Source organism: Seriola dumerili, unplaced genomic scaffold (assembly GCF_002260705.1).
Source record: "Seriola dumerili isolate Sdu_G_001 unplaced genomic scaffold, Sdu_1.0 BDQW01000362.1, whole genome shotgun sequence".
NCBI classification, from domain to species: Eukaryota; Metazoa; Chordata; class Actinopteri; order Carangiformes; family Carangidae; genus Seriola; species Seriola dumerili.
In genome coordinates, this window is record NW_019174617.1 from 1,184,706 (window position 1) to 1,201,956 (window position 17,251).

The 17,251-nt window shown below is 40.9% G+C and overlaps 1 protein-coding gene across 1 annotated transcript in view; it reads left to right on the plus strand.

Annotated features, from left to right (window-relative positions):
* The window catches only part of arap2 (ArfGAP with RhoGAP domain, ankyrin repeat and PH domain 2), a 112,299-nt gene that overhangs the window by 53,997 nt on the left and 41,051 nt on the right, over nt 1–17,251 (plus strand). The window contains exons 14-15 of the mRNA XM_022760736.1: nt 4,000–4,174; nt 13,173–13,298. Of these exons, the coding sequence (XP_022616457.1) occupies nt 4,000–4,174; nt 13,173–13,298 (301 nt within the window). The remainder of the gene's footprint in view (nt 1–3,999; nt 4,175–13,172; nt 13,299–17,251) is intronic.

Genomic DNA, 17,251 nt, shown 5'->3' on the forward strand with positions numbered 1-17,251 from the left:
ACCCTCTGGGCTGAGCCCTCGCAGACGTTTGTCATAACGCACAGTGTACCGTCCTCGCCGTCTTCGTGTCAGCAAGTCTGCTGGACTGCGAGGGGTTAAAAATGAGCTAAGAGACGGGACTTGAAGACCTCATGTGTTTCCATGGAGATTAACTGAAATGTCTCACCCTGTAACTCAATGCAAAGGATTTTTTGTCTGGCTAGATCTTCATATCGACAACTTGTGTGTGATATGTGCAGTTCTGCTACATTATGTGAGCCATGTTCATATTCTCTATGTGCAATATGAAACCTTACTACACGAATAAACTCATACAACAAAAATGAGGGGAAAAAAAGTCTTCAAAAATAATGGATTTTACTTCATCACATCCAAATCACTATTGAATATGGGTCATTTTCCATGCAAAGTCCCTTAAAGTCTCTACCCCTAGCGGACCCTCTGGAAGTCCTGCAGGAAGTCCACTCGACAGCCCTTGTGGACTTGATGAATTGTTGATTTGGGCAGCCCACGTCCGGACATTTGGATTCAGCCTGTAGCTGCCTAAAAGGCTTTGGCCAGTGGAGATGTGTGTGTGTGTGTGTGTGTGTGTGTGTGTGTGTGTGTGTTTTATCTATGTGTCTGTGTGAGAGAGAGGAAGATAGGAATAGAAAAAAAAAGTGGAGGTGGGTGGTTGTGTTTGCTGTCGCTCTGTCTAGTCTGCCTTTATAAATGGGCTCAGCAGACTTGATAGGGATCAATATGTCATAGAGGCATTATGCCACAGGATGGCTCAACTTGTGTGTGTCTGTTTGCTGAAATGATAAACTCTTAAAAACAGGTCCACAAATCTCAGCAAAAAGTAATAAATCACAGCAACCTATTAAAAAAAAATACAAAAAAAAGTATTTTTAACATAAACAAGGACACTGAGTCTAATCTCATTGGACACGTTGTTCCAGTTCTGTGTCACATTTACTTACTATAACGCAAGTATGAACAGGAAAAAAAATAAAAGCTATATAAAACCTATTCCTTTGGGAGGCTTCTCTTGTACAGAGACAATAATAAAAGTAATTTCCTCATTGACATTCATGCAATTTTGAAATCATGCAATGGCATTTTAACAGGTTTTATGCGCCCCGGGGTCATGAAACATACTCGACACATACAGTAAATCGCCGTTTTAAGTGTCAATTCAAGTAATGAAATAAGAATAAAAAGGTGGCGAAGTGATTTATACCTGATTGCGTCAACTCGTCTCCTTACATAATATCAACCGCGTGTGCTTATTCTGTTTAAGGTGTTTTCGTTCTACATCCGCTTCCTTCATTTCATGCCCTCTCTCTATCCGCCGCTCTCTCCATCTCTCAGTCCCATGTTCCCCATTAGAAGCTCATATCCCAGTGACCTCCACAGAGTCTCCGCAGGCCACATGACCTAGAGAGGGGGGTGTCAAAGGACCCTCTTATATCATTACACACACTCGCACACTAACACACATAAACCCTCTAGTGGCTGCAGTAATTGCTATGACACGGAAGGTCATTTCCAGAGACGATACAGAATAAGGCCAGGTTGCATGGGACTGTTTTGCCATAATCTGACCCCCCCCCCTCTTGTGTGTGAGAGGAAAAAGACAAAGAGTGAAGTGAATAAACTAATCATATCTTTCCACAAATTCATTTTCTGACATTTTCTGTGGATGGAGATTAATTGATTTTTTTTTTGCAGCAGCAATTGTGCACATAAATAGGAAAAAAAAAGCCTGTGAGCCTGGAACACACAAATACTTAAACATCTTTATCTCAGTGCAGGTCCTTTGTGTGGGTGGGCAGGTTATATTGACAGTTACTCTGTTTGTGTGTGTACTTTGCCTGTGTGTATATGCGCAGCCTTGCTGTGCCTCACTTTCATACTGATCTTGCTTGTTTGTGGCAGATCAATGCAGCTTACTGACTCGGTCCAAGTCAGATGAAAGGAGAGGTTGCTCGTTGAAATTCCGCTATTTGCCACTTGACTCCTTTGTTGATCCACTTCGTTGTGGGTCATCGTGCACAATGTCACATCAATTGACTGGACTGATAGGAAGAGACATACAGAGAGAAAATGTTTTCCTCGGTCAGACTGTATTCTTCTGGCCCTTTTATCTTCCTTCTCTTATCTGGAATACTGAGTGAAATGGGTGAATAGTTTTAACAAAACATGTCTGCATGGCTAAACACTAAGTATATAAGTTTTCTGCCCTTATTAAAGAAGGGATTTAACATCATGTATTTATAAAAGCAAAGCAAGCCCTGGAGAGCAAGTGTCTCCCTCCACCACTGAATGATGAATTCAGTGAAGAGGTGCTTTTAAAGCAGCAGTTCCTTTAATGGCCGCTGGATGCTGGCACTAAATAAGATTCAGTCTGTAGTGAAGTCAAGGCTAAAGCACTTTTATAAAGGGACTCACTGCATAGGAGAAATAGAGTACAGAGAAAACAGACGTGACAGAGAAGAGTAAAGAAATTAATTGGGTATTTCCTCTCTTCCTGTTTCTTGATAGTAATGTTTGATTTGATTTTGATTGATTGATTGACAGATGTCTCAGCTTATCATAGTCTGCATCGTGCTGCCCAGCTTGTGAAAACGGTTGTAGAATGTTTTCTGTCACCCTGGAGGAGCTTTCTGAAGTCTAAGAAAATATCTCGAGACTTTAAATATTTGAGAACCTGCGTTAAAAAACTGGCTGGAGTTTGAAAGATGAGGATATTTCACAGGCAGAGGCAGTCTGATGAAAGTTTCTGTTAAGTTGCATTATGGAAATTGCAGGCTCCAAGCTTGACTCATTTTTAGGGACAAAATGTTGAGATATCTCAGCTTGGCTGCGCTGATTTTGATCGTTCTTTTTAAATCTGTCTCTCGACTTAATGAAAGTGCCCCTCAAGATGAAAATAAGACTATGAGACTGAGTTCATGTCGTACTTTCCCTTTTGTTTAAAATTAGAAGGCATACTGTATGATTATGGGCACCCTAATGTAGATTTCATACATTATGATTGAAATCTATTTTTTGGCAGTTTCGATTTTGCATGTTCTATGCCTTAAAATGTAAGTTGCATGAAAGCATTTTAAATCAGTCTGTGTTCCTATATTTAGCAAATTTTTCAAAGGTTTGTGTGTGTGTGTCATGTTATGTACTGCATGTCGTTATTTTCAGTTTCATATTGTATATGTCTCGCATACTTGCTTTGTTTCCATGCAGCAGATTCACTACCTGTTTCCCTTTTGCCTCAGTATTCTCTGCCGCTGTAATTTTGCTCACTCCATTGTTTTTCATGTCTTTATTCCTACATTTCTCTTCTTCGAAATTGTTAGTTTCATTATATTTAATATGGCCCATTTGTCCTGTTCTTATTTGCTATATTCCCCTTTTCACAGGGATTAGAGATTTAATGATTCCCGCAGGGAGTATTAAAGTTTGATCTTATTTTAACTTCTCTTTTGAGATCAACGGGCGGAACTCAATTCTAAACTTTATATGGTTTTCTGACGCCACTTTATAGACTCTTTGTCCTCTATCAACCTGGCATACACACATAGACACACAGAGCGACACCAGGCTGCTCCTCCCACACAGGGAAGTGAGACCATACTCGCATTTCAGGGATTTTCACTGGCTCATTGTCTGGGATGTGAAATTTTTAAAAGTATTAATCCAGCTACAGAAAGCTACTTAGGAATGCAATGAGCCGCGACTGCACTTATTCAGTCTTTTATTATTAGTCCATCACACCAGGAAACGTCAAGTGACAGGTGGACTTGCATAAATAAGATTTGTGACCACTAAAAATCAGACTCAGGAATCTGCTTTACAAAAACATGTCAAAATCAGAAATACAGTATTACCCACAAATAAATTATTGAAGAGTTTTATAAATGGTGTTGAGCCCGCATGGGACACATAGTGGGCCCGAGAGAAGGCACAGTCGAGAGGAAGTCATCATGTGCTCTTTTATCTTGTTTTATGTGTGTACAGGGGCTGTGTGCAGCTGTGGTGTTGCCCGACGTGCTGCAGACCATGGCGCTGGTCTTCAGTGGGGCAGATGTTATGTGTGCCACTGGAGATCCAACCTACTCCACCCCCTATCTCTTGGCTCAACGTGCTGGACAGAAGCTACAGATGGAGTTTCTGCACCAGAACAAACTATCTGGTAAGTAACTTTTGGTGCCCCTCCTGTCCAGCTGTCCGTTGTTGCACAGCACATATGCACTTTACACTTAATGGTGGCAGATTTAACACTTCAAATCCATGTTCACTTTTCAAACAGGTCACAGGGATGTGAACAAAAGCAGGCTTCTCATTCTAACTGTGACTGCAGAGTTTGTTGGTGACAGTTGGTTGCAGATTTTAGCAGCTGTAGCTAGCTGAACTCTGGTGAGTTGGCTTAAAACTCTATCTCCAGCTTAACCTGACCGTAACCCACTTTTTAATGTTTCCAACTGACTTATGTTAAATTAGGAATTCTGCAAAACCATCTTAAATATGCAATTGATAGCTAAATAAATAATATAAAAGATTGAGGCTAAATTGACATGTCGTAGCCGAAAAGTTAGCATCCTCACCAGTTGATTATCCAAATAGAGGAGGACCTACATAATTTTTTTTATTGAAGGGTAGAGCTATTTAGCATTAGCCAAATAGCTAAGTAGCTAATAATATAGTGAAGTATTATTTCTGAAAAGTAATTAAAATGTTATTTAGTTCCGACATAACCGTGTTTGCATGCTAAGTACAGATAATCAGACAAGCAAAACAGAGGTATGCTTTATTGTTTGCTGTTACTTGTAGAAATGAGGTGAGATGAGGACAACTAGAAAGTAAAAAGCAGGACAGAGCAGCTAACGTTAAACTCTGATGTAGTTGCATTTGGTTCTTAAATCCTCAACAGGATTTTTTGTAACGTGACCTGTAACCCGACAAAAGAATGTAGCTAGCTACCGGTATGCTCCTTGGCTTTGGAGGTAATGCTAGTTTACTGTTAAGCTAGTTAGCCGGCTATGCTAACGTCATCTGCTTTCTTTAGAACAGACAAACACACTGATTAATCAACTTCTTACAGTTTTGCTCTTGTGTGTTTGGTTTTGGAGGAAGAGACGACCTTCTGTCCTAGTGTGTTTTGTCTAGAGTATCTGAGCATATATTTTTCATAATTACTGTACATTCTCTTTCATTCAAAAACAAAGGAAATAAGAGTTCTAATTAGAATATAGGAAACTTTTCCATAGCCATTGTTCAACCCAGGTGAGGTCCTGGACCCCAGAAAGCTGCTATGAAACATAATAAGTCATATATTTTCCTGGTCAGACCTAAAAAAGAAAAAAAAAGCGGACACTCATATAAATCAGTGAAAAGCCCTTTAAACTAGGTGTGAGAGTTGGACTTTTACAACCATCGGCGCCACATATATTCAGCCCATTGTCTTTACACTTTAACAAGCCAATCATGTTTAAAACCCTCACTCACCGCTGTACCGCCACATTTATAAAAGCACAGTGGGAAGTTCTTTTTTCCACTGCCATGAATAGGAAATGAAGTCAGAAAAACCCACAAATTTGAAACCAGAGAGTTATAAGTTAAAAATTCAGTCTTTGTATTACCCATTTCATGTTCCCTGCACTGGAGGCACAGCACAGATGTGCTGTGTCGTGTGGCTTCCTCATGATGGCTGTGTTTTGTTTGTGTGGCTCCACACAGGGCTGATGATAAGAATGTATTAAATTAAAGGAGCGAGATAGGCCATTGGCTGGGGCCGGGGGAGCCTTTCTCAGGGACTGTATTTTACATAATGTATGCGCCGCATCTGTGCACACTCGCCGGCACTGAGCCTGTTAGGGACTCCTAATTGCTTGCATGGGTCACCTGGTCGCCATGGTGATGGCCATTACTTGGAGTTGTGCTACAAGACTCACATGCCGACAGACAGACGGATGCACACACATTCACGTGTGTGGCATTGTCCATCTGAAATGTGTACGTACAGGCTTTCTCTACACACTCATTATGTGTCTAGAAGTTGTAGGGCTTCATCATTAACTAACATGGAGCTATCCAGGCTCTTCCTGTAGTGATGGGAGTCCAACTAACCCGTCCAACTACTGCAGGCAAGAACGACCTAGGTCAGGGGGGTTACTGAGAACCCAAATGATACTGACCGATTTACAGTGTTCACTTGTTGTTGGGACTGTGTGGCAGAGTGGAAGGAGGAGGCTATTCCTCAAATGACACAATCTCTTCAGATCCTGAAACACCAGCCCAGTGTCCTGAGGAATTACCTCCATATTTGACAACTCTGCAGCACACGACTTATGTTAAGCACCAACATTTAAAACCCATTCCAGCAATCAGTGATGCGTTTTTTTTATTAGGGTGAAAATGATTTGAAGATGTTTACAGATGATGCAAAACAAACAATTGCCTGTGTAGCCAAAACTTGATAACATACTCCTTTTTACCATAGACCTACATTGTTGTTCAAAAACTATTAAAAAACAAGTGACATGTTCCTTGATTATAATGGATAAATGGCACTGTAGTTTATTTTTTAGTTGATCCCATATAAACTGATGTTGCAAAATAATCTAATACCAAAGTTCTGTCTGACGATCATTCACATTCAGTTAGGTGTGCGAACAATCATTATCATTCAGCCTCAGGATATTGTGAGGCAAGAACACCGCCGTCCTTTTTAACAGGGTTAAAAAGAACTGGTTGTAAAATAATGTAAAAACATACATCTATAAATATGATATGTGAAACTGCAGTGAAGAAATAGACTACTGTGGTTTGTGGAGAAGATTAAGGCTCCAGACAAATTACTGTCCAAATTCCCACTTTGACATTTTCCTTCTGCCGGGCCACATTGTCACATCACACAAAGCTGTGGAAAGTGGCGTCTGCATTGTTTTTGTGCATGTGGCCCCCTGAGTTTGCAGAAAAAGAAAAAAAAAAAAAACTTGTGAAAATTCTGATTAAACAGAAATTGAACTTTCTCAGTTGTTGTGCTCAGTGTTACGTCTGGCAGAAACCGGGAACAATTCAATACCCATATGACACCCTCCCTACTGTATCGAGTGGTGTTGACAATGAGAAGATAGAGGGAAGAATAAAAGGAGCCATATAGCAGCCAGTAACGAGGGCAGAACACAGTTAAGGGTTGTTGTAGAGTTCTAAAGACCTCAGCCTTGAGTTACAGCTGCTCCAGCAGGACAGTGGTAGCGCACATGGCGAGGTAACACGAGGACAGATATAGGAATGTCATTTGTTTGCAGCAGCATGCCATCATGTGCATACCTGTGGTGCCTTCGCGCCTTACTGCTTTCTCTTTTGTTTGTCTTATAAACCATGCATCCACAGACAAGGGTGCACTTCAGGCCCTCATTCAACCACCACATGGTGCTGTAAAGCCAGAAATTCCACTGAATGGAATGATGATAAACATGGTTCTTTACCAAATTCACTATCCCCCTGCTGGGAGGCTGGAACAAGCTAGCAATAAACAATCGCCAACCCTAAACAATTCTCAACTAAAGTCTTAATTGGAGCAGCTCTTAGTGAGAATCATGCTTCCAGTTTGTAAAAATAAAGATGGGAAAACTCTATTTCCCCTGGATATAGCGAATCAAAACAAAGCTGTCAGCCTGCCCCCCCCCCCCACTGTCCCTTCCCTCCACAGCAGCTCATTTGTAGCGCCGGTGTTAGGACATCCACTGGTGGCAGAGCATTGCCTCTTCATTTGCTACTTCTCTCTAAGCATACGTGAGTGCATGCACACAGGCCTCGACGGGCCTCGTTCTCCCTCCCACACCTGCTTGCCCCAAAGCACCCTGGGATACTGTAGGAGCATGTTCATTTACATATCCCCATCCCAGATTCCATTAAAGAAAAAGCCAAGGACAGCTCTCAGAGGCAGTGTTTCTTCGTACTTTGGGAACCCCTGTGGACAGCTTCAATGATGGCTCTATCCCTTATAGTCAAAGGCTGCCACCGTGGTGGTTTCTTGTATAATTTTAGGTTCCTCTATCATTTTTTATGTGCGCCGTATTCCCGTAAGTTATACTCAGGAGGCCACAAAGACCACAAAAATAAAATTAACCATCAAAAGCATGTATATAAAAGTTTTGTTTTCATCACTGGAACAAAAAAAAAAAGGGTTTAAAACTTTGGAGATGACAGAAAATTTTAAATTATTTTCCATTGGTGACAACTTGTGGCAAATAGACAACATCAAAAGAAACATTTTTCTACAGTTTAAGCCAAAATTTTAAAACTGGAACTAAAAGAATTAAAAAGGGCAAAATAAGCATACACTGTCAATGTCATTTTTTTTAGGATAATCTGTTTTGGCACAGATCGTGTCTAACCGTGCTGGCACCAGTGTCTGTCCTGTCACTTGGCAGCGTAAAGATGGTGATGGATATAATACCTGACACCAAATACTGTGGATACTGTACTTTGATATTTGTTGATATTGCTTTTTGAACGTTAATTTAGAGCGCCAGTGGTGAAGGAAACAAATCTATAACTGGAATTTTGTGGGTTTGAAACTGCGCGAACAGTAATTAGTGGCTCCGTAAAGCCTCTGCACTAATTTGGAAATCATTCTTGATAAAAGCATCAGCTGATGGACAAAGAAACACTGATCGTTTTGATAGTGCTGCTACAACATTCAGGTCTGTGGTTTAATTGGATGGTACAACAGAACAGTTTGGCAAACAAGCATAGTTAAGTAACACCCCAAAGAAGTCTACGTCCTTGGACTTGTCACTCTGTTTGATTGCGCCACTGGTCGCTGTCCAACTGGAAAGACAAGTTTGTAATTGGATCTTGCAAGTATTGCACAACATTAGCGAGAGAGCTCCACCTTCCACTTGGCCTCCTTTCCAATTTACTGCCCCACATTTGTTTGGATGTATTAGTTGCATTTATTGTCCAACCGGCACACAGATTTACATCACTCCCAAAGAGGCTGGCGAAGCAAATCTGGGAAAAAAAGCACTGAAGCATCAACTCTGTAGTAGACGATGTTTTGGGGCATGGATTGAGGTCTTTATGTTGTAAACATTTATAAAGAGAAACTTGGCTGTATCACGTGTCGTTTGTATCATGTATTTAAAATCTAATATGTTGACATATATTATTTTTAATCTGGTAGATAATTTTATGCTACTGCATTTGGTTTATGTCTTAGGTCTTTTTTCCATTTTGACCCTCAACAGTGGCTTATATTAAAATTTACAAAAATGTTATTTTCAACAATGTATTCTCTGACCAATGTCAAATATCGTAAGTCAGTCGCAATGGCAGTTTGGTGCAGAACCATGTCAGCTGTAAACAAAACAGTGACAAAGTTGTTAAGATGAATGTGTTAGTTAACAGTTGTTTATTGACACATCCAGCAGAAATGTAGCAACGTTAGCTTTCATGTGGAGCAGTGTTTGTGTCCACCTCACAAATCTAAGTCCGATATTCAGTGTCCTTCTAGCCCTGCTTCGGTCCACCAACCCCTGAAGGAAATATATGGGTCTTTTAACTGATAAATGCTCCACTGTGTTCATTAAATAGCTGCTAACTTTTGTTTACTGTTGGGTGCTGGGCAGGTAGCATACAGTGAAACCTTTTAAGCTAAAAGCAGCTCCTCTGGAAATGATGCTAACGAGAGCGGTAAGGCTGAACCAAAACAGTAAAGTTGCAGACCTGACAAACAAAACAACAAGCTGAACAACGCTAAAAAGCCACACAGCGCTGTAGAGTTGGGTGCCATCATCTCTGGGTGTCTCACTATAAAAATATCTTGTGCTTTCAGAATTATTTGTAAGATGTCAAACTCATAAAAATTCTACAAATAGTGGTTTCAAGGTTGCAAGTTTGATTTCTGTCCAAAACAACTTGTTTGTCTTTAAGCAAGATACTGAATCCCTGCCAGCTATTCCACTGTAAATCTCTGGATAAAAGTGTCAGCTAATACCTAAACTGTAAACAGAGCATATAAACATGTAAATTGCGTTTTATGGCGGCTCTTGGCTCCACCCAGGGGGTCGTTGTACTGTAAAACCAAGCTAAACAGCAATGCCTCATACTGCCGACATCATCCTGCTTCTTCTTAAATGACACACCATGGATTTGGAGGCAAAGAAAAAGTTTTATTCCTGCCACCCCAGCATCCCTGACGCCTGGAATCTCTGAATCTCGCGGCACATTAAAAATTTATCTGGCAGGCTTTCTGTGTGGATAATAAAAAGATGAGCACCAGCACACACACGTATACACAAACACTAAATCAGAGGGGCCTGTTTCATCTTGGGTCTCCATTCCACCCTGTTGTTAGCAACGTCGCACGGCTCTGTCGTTTTTTTTTTGTTTTTTTTTCTGTGCTTGTTGAAGCTGTTTGTTTTTTTTAACCAACACACAGGGCTGTACACAGGATTGTTACAGGGTCAGGAGGTCACAAGCTGCTGCTGAGAGTTTGAGAAAATTAAAGGTTTCTCCCTGATGGAGTGTCTATATATGTGGATGGCTTTAATTTTGAAGAATTACTTTGAAGTGTTATTGGCTAAAAAGTGGCTGTGTGTATTTGTGCCCTCTGGCTACATATCTCAGTAAATAAATTGGTTTCATTTCCGTAATCATGTGAACGATTGTGTGTTTTTACACTTAGAAATTTAGCCTTCTGGCCTCTTTTATCTTTAACTGCCTTGTACATGTTATCTTTGCTCGCCTTGCATATGTTAGTCCTTTGTGTTATCATTTACTATGTGTGGCTGTATTTCCGCGTGCGTGCGTGTGCGTGTGAGCGAGTGCCTCTGATTACCCCACTGTCCACTGCTTGTCGGGCACCACTTTGTGACCGTTGCCGTGGGCGACCAGATGGCTAATTGAGCACTCTGTCATGTCACCTCCCTTCACTGGGGACTGAGCCAATCAGCACAGGCCAGACTTCTCAACTGCCGCCCCCACAGACATCACAGTCCCATCTTAACAGAGTCCAGCTTTAGGGGCCCAGAGGGACTGTTGTAACAAGGCTCACGGAGAGAGCCTTGTTTCAACTGATACAGCATCATGCCACTGGCTTATTTACATTCTCTCAACCTGAGTGGTTGGACAATTTTGTGTGTGTGTGTGTGTGTGTGTGTGTGTGTGTGTGTATGTGTGTGTTAGACTCGCCTCCCTGCAGTTTGCTGATTAAATTGTATGTCAGATTCCTTGTATTTATGATGCAGCTATTGGCAGGCACATTCTCCATGTTAGATTCACAGCTAGATTACAGATGTTGCTACCTAGCGTCACTCAGGCTTTATCTCACCTTGCTCCTCATTGGCTCAGCATCCTTGGCATTACATTAAAAATATATTGCATTTTAAAGAAATAGCTACAGTGCATAAAAATGCCTGTATCATGCCAGACATAATGATGTTGTTATTGTTGTTATTGTTGTTGTTATTGTTGCTGCTAATTTACCTAGTGATGATGATGCTATTGTTAGGTGGTTTTTCATCTTGTTATCCCTTACAGTCCTCATTTATGATCACTATGTTGGAGGTCCATTTTCATTTTGTTATTTAATCTAGGAGTGTCATTGAGATCAACATGTATTTCACAAAACAAATTACCTGTACAGCATCACAACACACAGCATCTTGTTTTTCTCTGTGTGGATTGACATGTGGCCTTGAGATGTGGCGTTGGTGGTGTCAGTAAAGGGTGGAAATGTCGCTTCAATTAAAAGTGGTTTCAATTAAAGTTACTTTACCTTGCTTGATGAGAGAGCCAGAGGTAGTGAAGATAAAATCTCCAAGATATTGCCAAGGCTCTGGCAGAAAATTGAACCCCAGAATTGGGGCTAATTGAATTTGAGAACGATAAGGTTGAATGTGGGGATCTCTTAAAACTAGCAAGAAAGGATGAGTAGAGGGAGTTTAGAGGAAAAAGGGGGAAAATGAGCGAGGAAAGCTTCTCATTTAAATGGACAATGATGAAGAGAGGACAGAGTGTAAAGCTCATTTTGAACAGATACAGTACACGAAGGTTACTTGGTGCATTGTAATGCTCTCATTACACCTTATCTTTGACTTTGCAAGAGAATGACCATGTGACAAAGTCATGACTAAATAAACAGCGGTTTGTATAATCATGTTTTATGCTCCTCGTGGACAAAAGTGGATAATAATGTGCCTCTTAGTTGATGCCCGCTGGGAAATACTCTCCACATGGAGGTTAGAGTGCAGGTTGAAGAACGGCAATCGTGATGTTGATGGGGATTCAGCGTCTTGTTTACGGACACTTCAGCAGTGTAGCAGCACGCTAACGCTGGGCCATGAATCCATGTTTTCGGGTTGAAGGACGATCTCTGTCGTCAGGTTTTGTTTTTTTTTTTTAACGTGAATATGGTTGGGGAGAAAAAGATACAGTAGAATCACATCTGGGATTAGTGCTATCTTAATCTGGGAACGTTCCTACATTCCAAATCCAAAACTATTTTTTTTATAATATAGGATATCAGCGATGATTGCGATGGAAGCTGCACAATATGACAGATAATATCTGGATAATGCTGTATATGCAGTTGCTGCAGTAATACAGGCAAAATTCTGTGTCTGGCAAAATTGAACCGTTTTTTTTTTTTTAAAGTGGTGTCGATTCAACATTGTGATCATTTTGGAGGATGTAGTTTGTGGTGCTGTTGAACTGTATTGAGGTGTTTCTGTTGTTGAGTCTGCCCTCATTGATATAAATGGGGTTTCAACAAAAAGGGATTATATCATTATTTTCCTTCATGAAGCAGAATTTAGTGTGGGACTGTTGTTTTAGACTGCATTAGCTTTAGCTAGATTTTCCTAATAAACTGGAACCTGAATATAAATTTTGGCAGTGAAAGACTCAACTTATAAAGGAGCAATTAATCTTTCAGTTTATCTGAAATTGTCTTTATCACAAAATACAGTGATACATGGTTGCTATTGGAGAGCAGTATACCAGTATTCACTGGGGATCAAGGACAGTAAAAATCATATTTAAAAGTAATAGTATGGAGGTGGAGGTGAACTGATTACACAAGTGCAAGTGAAGGATCAGGATGGTGCACCACTGCCATTGCATTCTTTGGGGAAAACCATTCCCTTGCTCATCTACTGTGTCTCTACCCCCCTTTGTAGATTTCCCCAGACTCGAGCAGTGGTCGGAGAATCCCTCGCTGTCTGACACTTCCCTCTTCATGGATGGCTTCCTCTACATCTCCTCTGGCCCTGCCAAGTCGACGTTGGAGCGCCGCAGAAGAGATGGTGAGTTTAAATGCCGTTTTGCAAAATCCACGGCAAGGCCAATCAATCCATCAATCCATTTGTAAGCAATTTAAACTGCATGTTTGTCAGAGGTCTACTCCAGTTAAGCGCTGATCGATCAATCAGTGTCAGTTTGTCAGTTGTCAAACTGCCAATCATTTAATCCGTACACCAAACAGTCCAGTCAAAACGATCAATGAATCTGTCTTTCAAATTCGCTCTGCATCGGTCCTCTGGGAATACTTGTCAGACAGAAGTATGCTCGTAGATGACCCAGCAGTGAATGCTCTCCGGAAGAACAGGGTAGATTAGGGCCAGGATAAAAAAAATAAAGATAGATATTAAAATTTTTGGTACAAGTCTTCTCTCAATCTACCTGAGAGAAGCTTCCACCAAAACTTCTTCTTCCCCTTCTTTTGTCTTCCAAGGCACTTTAAAACTTTTAATCAGGCTCTATTTCACACTCAGACTCCTCAGCTGCTGCTGCTGCTGCTGCTGCTGCACCTCCTGCTCCGCAATGGTCCCACTTCTCCAAACAGCTGGAGCGTTTCAGGGGCCCATGGGTAATTAGGAGATGGAGTCGGCTTTGGATGCTTCCCCTGGGGAATGGGGTTATTGGGAAGGTGGAGGAGTGGGCTGGAGGATGGGGAGGAATGGAGGAGGAATGGGAGGTGTGCGTGTGGGGGTGACAGCTTGTAGCTACCTGCCACTTGAATGAGCTGAATCTTGGGCAAGACATCCATCTCCATTTCCATCACCCCACACATGCTCTGCTCTCATTGGTGGTTGTACATGCTTGCTAATGAACAGGACTGAGGTCTGGGAAATTGCCCCTTAAAGGAGATTGGGGAAGATTTATATGAATTTCTGTTGAAATTCTCATTATCTGTACAAATGGAATCAATTTTAATTTCATTAGTTAAAGGATAATTCTAATATCTTTCAACTTGGGTCTTAATTTCATAGTTTCTAGTCATAATGTCTATTTTTAATCATTTTTTCTACTCACCAAAGTAATTGCTGAGTTCTGGGGAACATGGTGACTACAATGAAGTCTGATGGGTCCAGCGGTAAGACGATCAATCGTGTTTAAAATAAGACCATTTATCTGAACCAACAACTCAATGTGGAGGTAAACCTAAAAGTTAGTGTATCTGAAATGCAGCTAATAAATCCCTCACAAATTGCACTGTTCACCTTTGTTGTTTCTTCCATAAACCTCGGCTTACGTTTGTGTTTCTTGCCCCGTCTGACTTGTTTTTAAAGCTGCATTCATTATCTTTTGGCCAACCGGGGGTAGCAGGAATAAACTGTAAACACAAAACAAACACATCATCACCTAGTAGTTGACTTACTGCTAAATGCTAAACTTCCTACTAAATTTGTTTGCTGTTTAGTGCTGGACAAGCAGTAGGCAATGCGTTTCTCTGCTTTTTTTGCTGGAAACAGCTGCCTGCATCTGGAAACGATGTTGATGAGAGTAGTAGTAGTAGAATGAACCACAACAGTAAAACCAAAATAATGAGCTGAAAGATGCTAAAACGCTCCGTAGAGATTCGGGAGAGAATTCTCTATGGATTCACCTTTTACATTACACATAGTCATTTGAACCATTGTTAATATAAAAGAAATTGGAGCAGCTTTAAATAAGCATTTATCTTTAAAGTGTGATTCCTCATGTTGCAGTAATTGCAGAAAAACAGCACTACTGCTGTTCTTATAAAAGCCAGTCATTATGACAATGCATGGTTTGTTGTACTGTTCCTCCTACAGTACAGTGAGTTCCTGGACTAACACTACAGGTGTCCATTTTGCCAGGGTCCATTTTAGTCACTGTTGTACATTTTGTACCATTACAGACACCACACCATTCCAGAGTTGTCTTCCCTCAGATAAGTGCTGGTAATATTTCGGCCAATAAATACCTTGTTATTTCATCTATTATGGAGAGCGGTGCGAGTTTGGCTTTTGTGCTTTAATGGTGCTTTAACTGCAGCTGCAGCTGTTGAAAAATTCAGAGGGGTTGGGTTTAAAACTCAATGTGTTCCAACTTCTTCAATCACGAAGAAGCGCTGTCAGGACTTTGTGAGCACGAAGGGATGAGGTATTTTTGAATGTACTCCAGGATGCCTTTCGCTCCCAGGCTAATGGTTTGATGGTCTATAGATACACCCAAGTTCTTAATAATTCATAGGTTGTGCTCAGGGCTTAATAAAAGCACTCTGGCACAGCGTCTTAAACTTCGCTTTTTTTTTTTTTTAACTGGAGACAACTCCAATAGGCTTTTGTATTTCCACTGATGGGAACTAAATTCAGAGTATGACATAAATTAATTTGGCAAGCAATTTTGGTAATGGCCTTGACAGAGGTGGCACGGGGGATCATCGTGTTGGTCCGCTATAATGAAACAAAATAGCATTTAGCAAGAATGTGCTCATTCTAGATGCTGCTGGGAATATAGATTACAGTAGGCTTAGGAAAACAATATTCCTCGCTGTTTTATTTCTGCTTAAATCAAGGTTGAACTGGTTTATTCTCCACTTTATTTGCTGTTCTGTTGTATTTCTGTTCTCCGCTCTATATCCGGTTTACACAATTGATTCCAACGTTAATGAAGCCCCCAGCCCCCCCCTCCCAACACACAAATGGGCAGGGTAGTGACTCATGCTACACTCACATTAAAGAGTGTGTACTTGCTTTGTGCGTTTCCGTGTTGTTTCTGTGAGAGACTTTGGGAGGAAAAGAGAGACAGTAGGCAGCTCCCGTCTGGAATGGTGAGTGGCAGCAGGGAAATGGCACCCCTAATTTCTGATTAGTTTTGTCTTTTCCTCATCAGCGGCACTCTGTTTTTTGCCTGCAACAGTAACTCACAACTGCTGCTGAGGGAGAAGAGGGAGGAGGGGTTGTCTAGAGGAGAGGGAGGGAGAGAGAGGGAGAGGGAGAGAGAGAGAGGGAGAGAGAGAGAGAGAGAGAGAGAGAGAGAGAGAGAGAGAGAGAGAGAGAAGTAGAATTATGTTAACAGTTTTATTGAGGACACAAATCTGAGCCCACATGAACAATTCAATTACTTTGCAGCTACAAAGCTGGAGTCAAGTTTTTGTTAATAAACCAAATCTTCTTTATGGTTTATAGTGAGAATTAGTTCTCAAAGAATGTAAAATGATTGGACTTTCTAAGTAGTGACATTTATGCTGTTCTGTTTTATATTTCATGAGAAGTACACAAAAGCCTATTTAATCAATTTGTCTTAATCTAATATGCTTTTCAGAATGTCTTTGTTCATATTACTGCGCCTTTGCTTGTCTAAACGCGTGAGCAGCTCTGTTGCTAAAGCCAAAAATACATGGTAGATAGTGTTTTTTTTTTTCTTTATCGTATGCCATATCTGTCCATTTCTCCCTGTAATGAAGTGGGCTGTAATTCTGGCACAGACAGATCGTTCAGATCCCTTCAGTTTCTCGATTTCCATTTTCAGCCCCCCTGACAAGCTGTCCAGCAGATGTCTTCATCACAGATATTTTAGTCTGATGGCGAGATAGGCGGAAGATTGGCGGAAAGGGGGAGAGGTGGGAGAGTGAGCGAGGGAAGAGGGTGATTCAGTGGAAAGATCCACAGCCTGCTGTTTCGATGCATACTGAAATGGGTGTCTGTGCCATGTCGATAAAGAGTTTAGAGGGACGTTGGGTAAATCTGGGAAGAGCGCTGTTAGCAGAGTCAAAACTTTTGAGTAAATATGTTTCTATAACTTTGTCCATTCAGTGGATGAACAATAAGACAGTTTAATTGCCTCATTGATGACTTGATTAGTCTAATCAACCTGTTCATCTCGCATACTTAGAGCATTTAGCTTATTGTACAAATTGCTGAAATGAGAGAGGGAATGAGAAAAAAAAAAGCAGACAAAGAGAGACATAGATTCCACATTGTAGATTTGTAGGCCTCTTTTCCTCTGG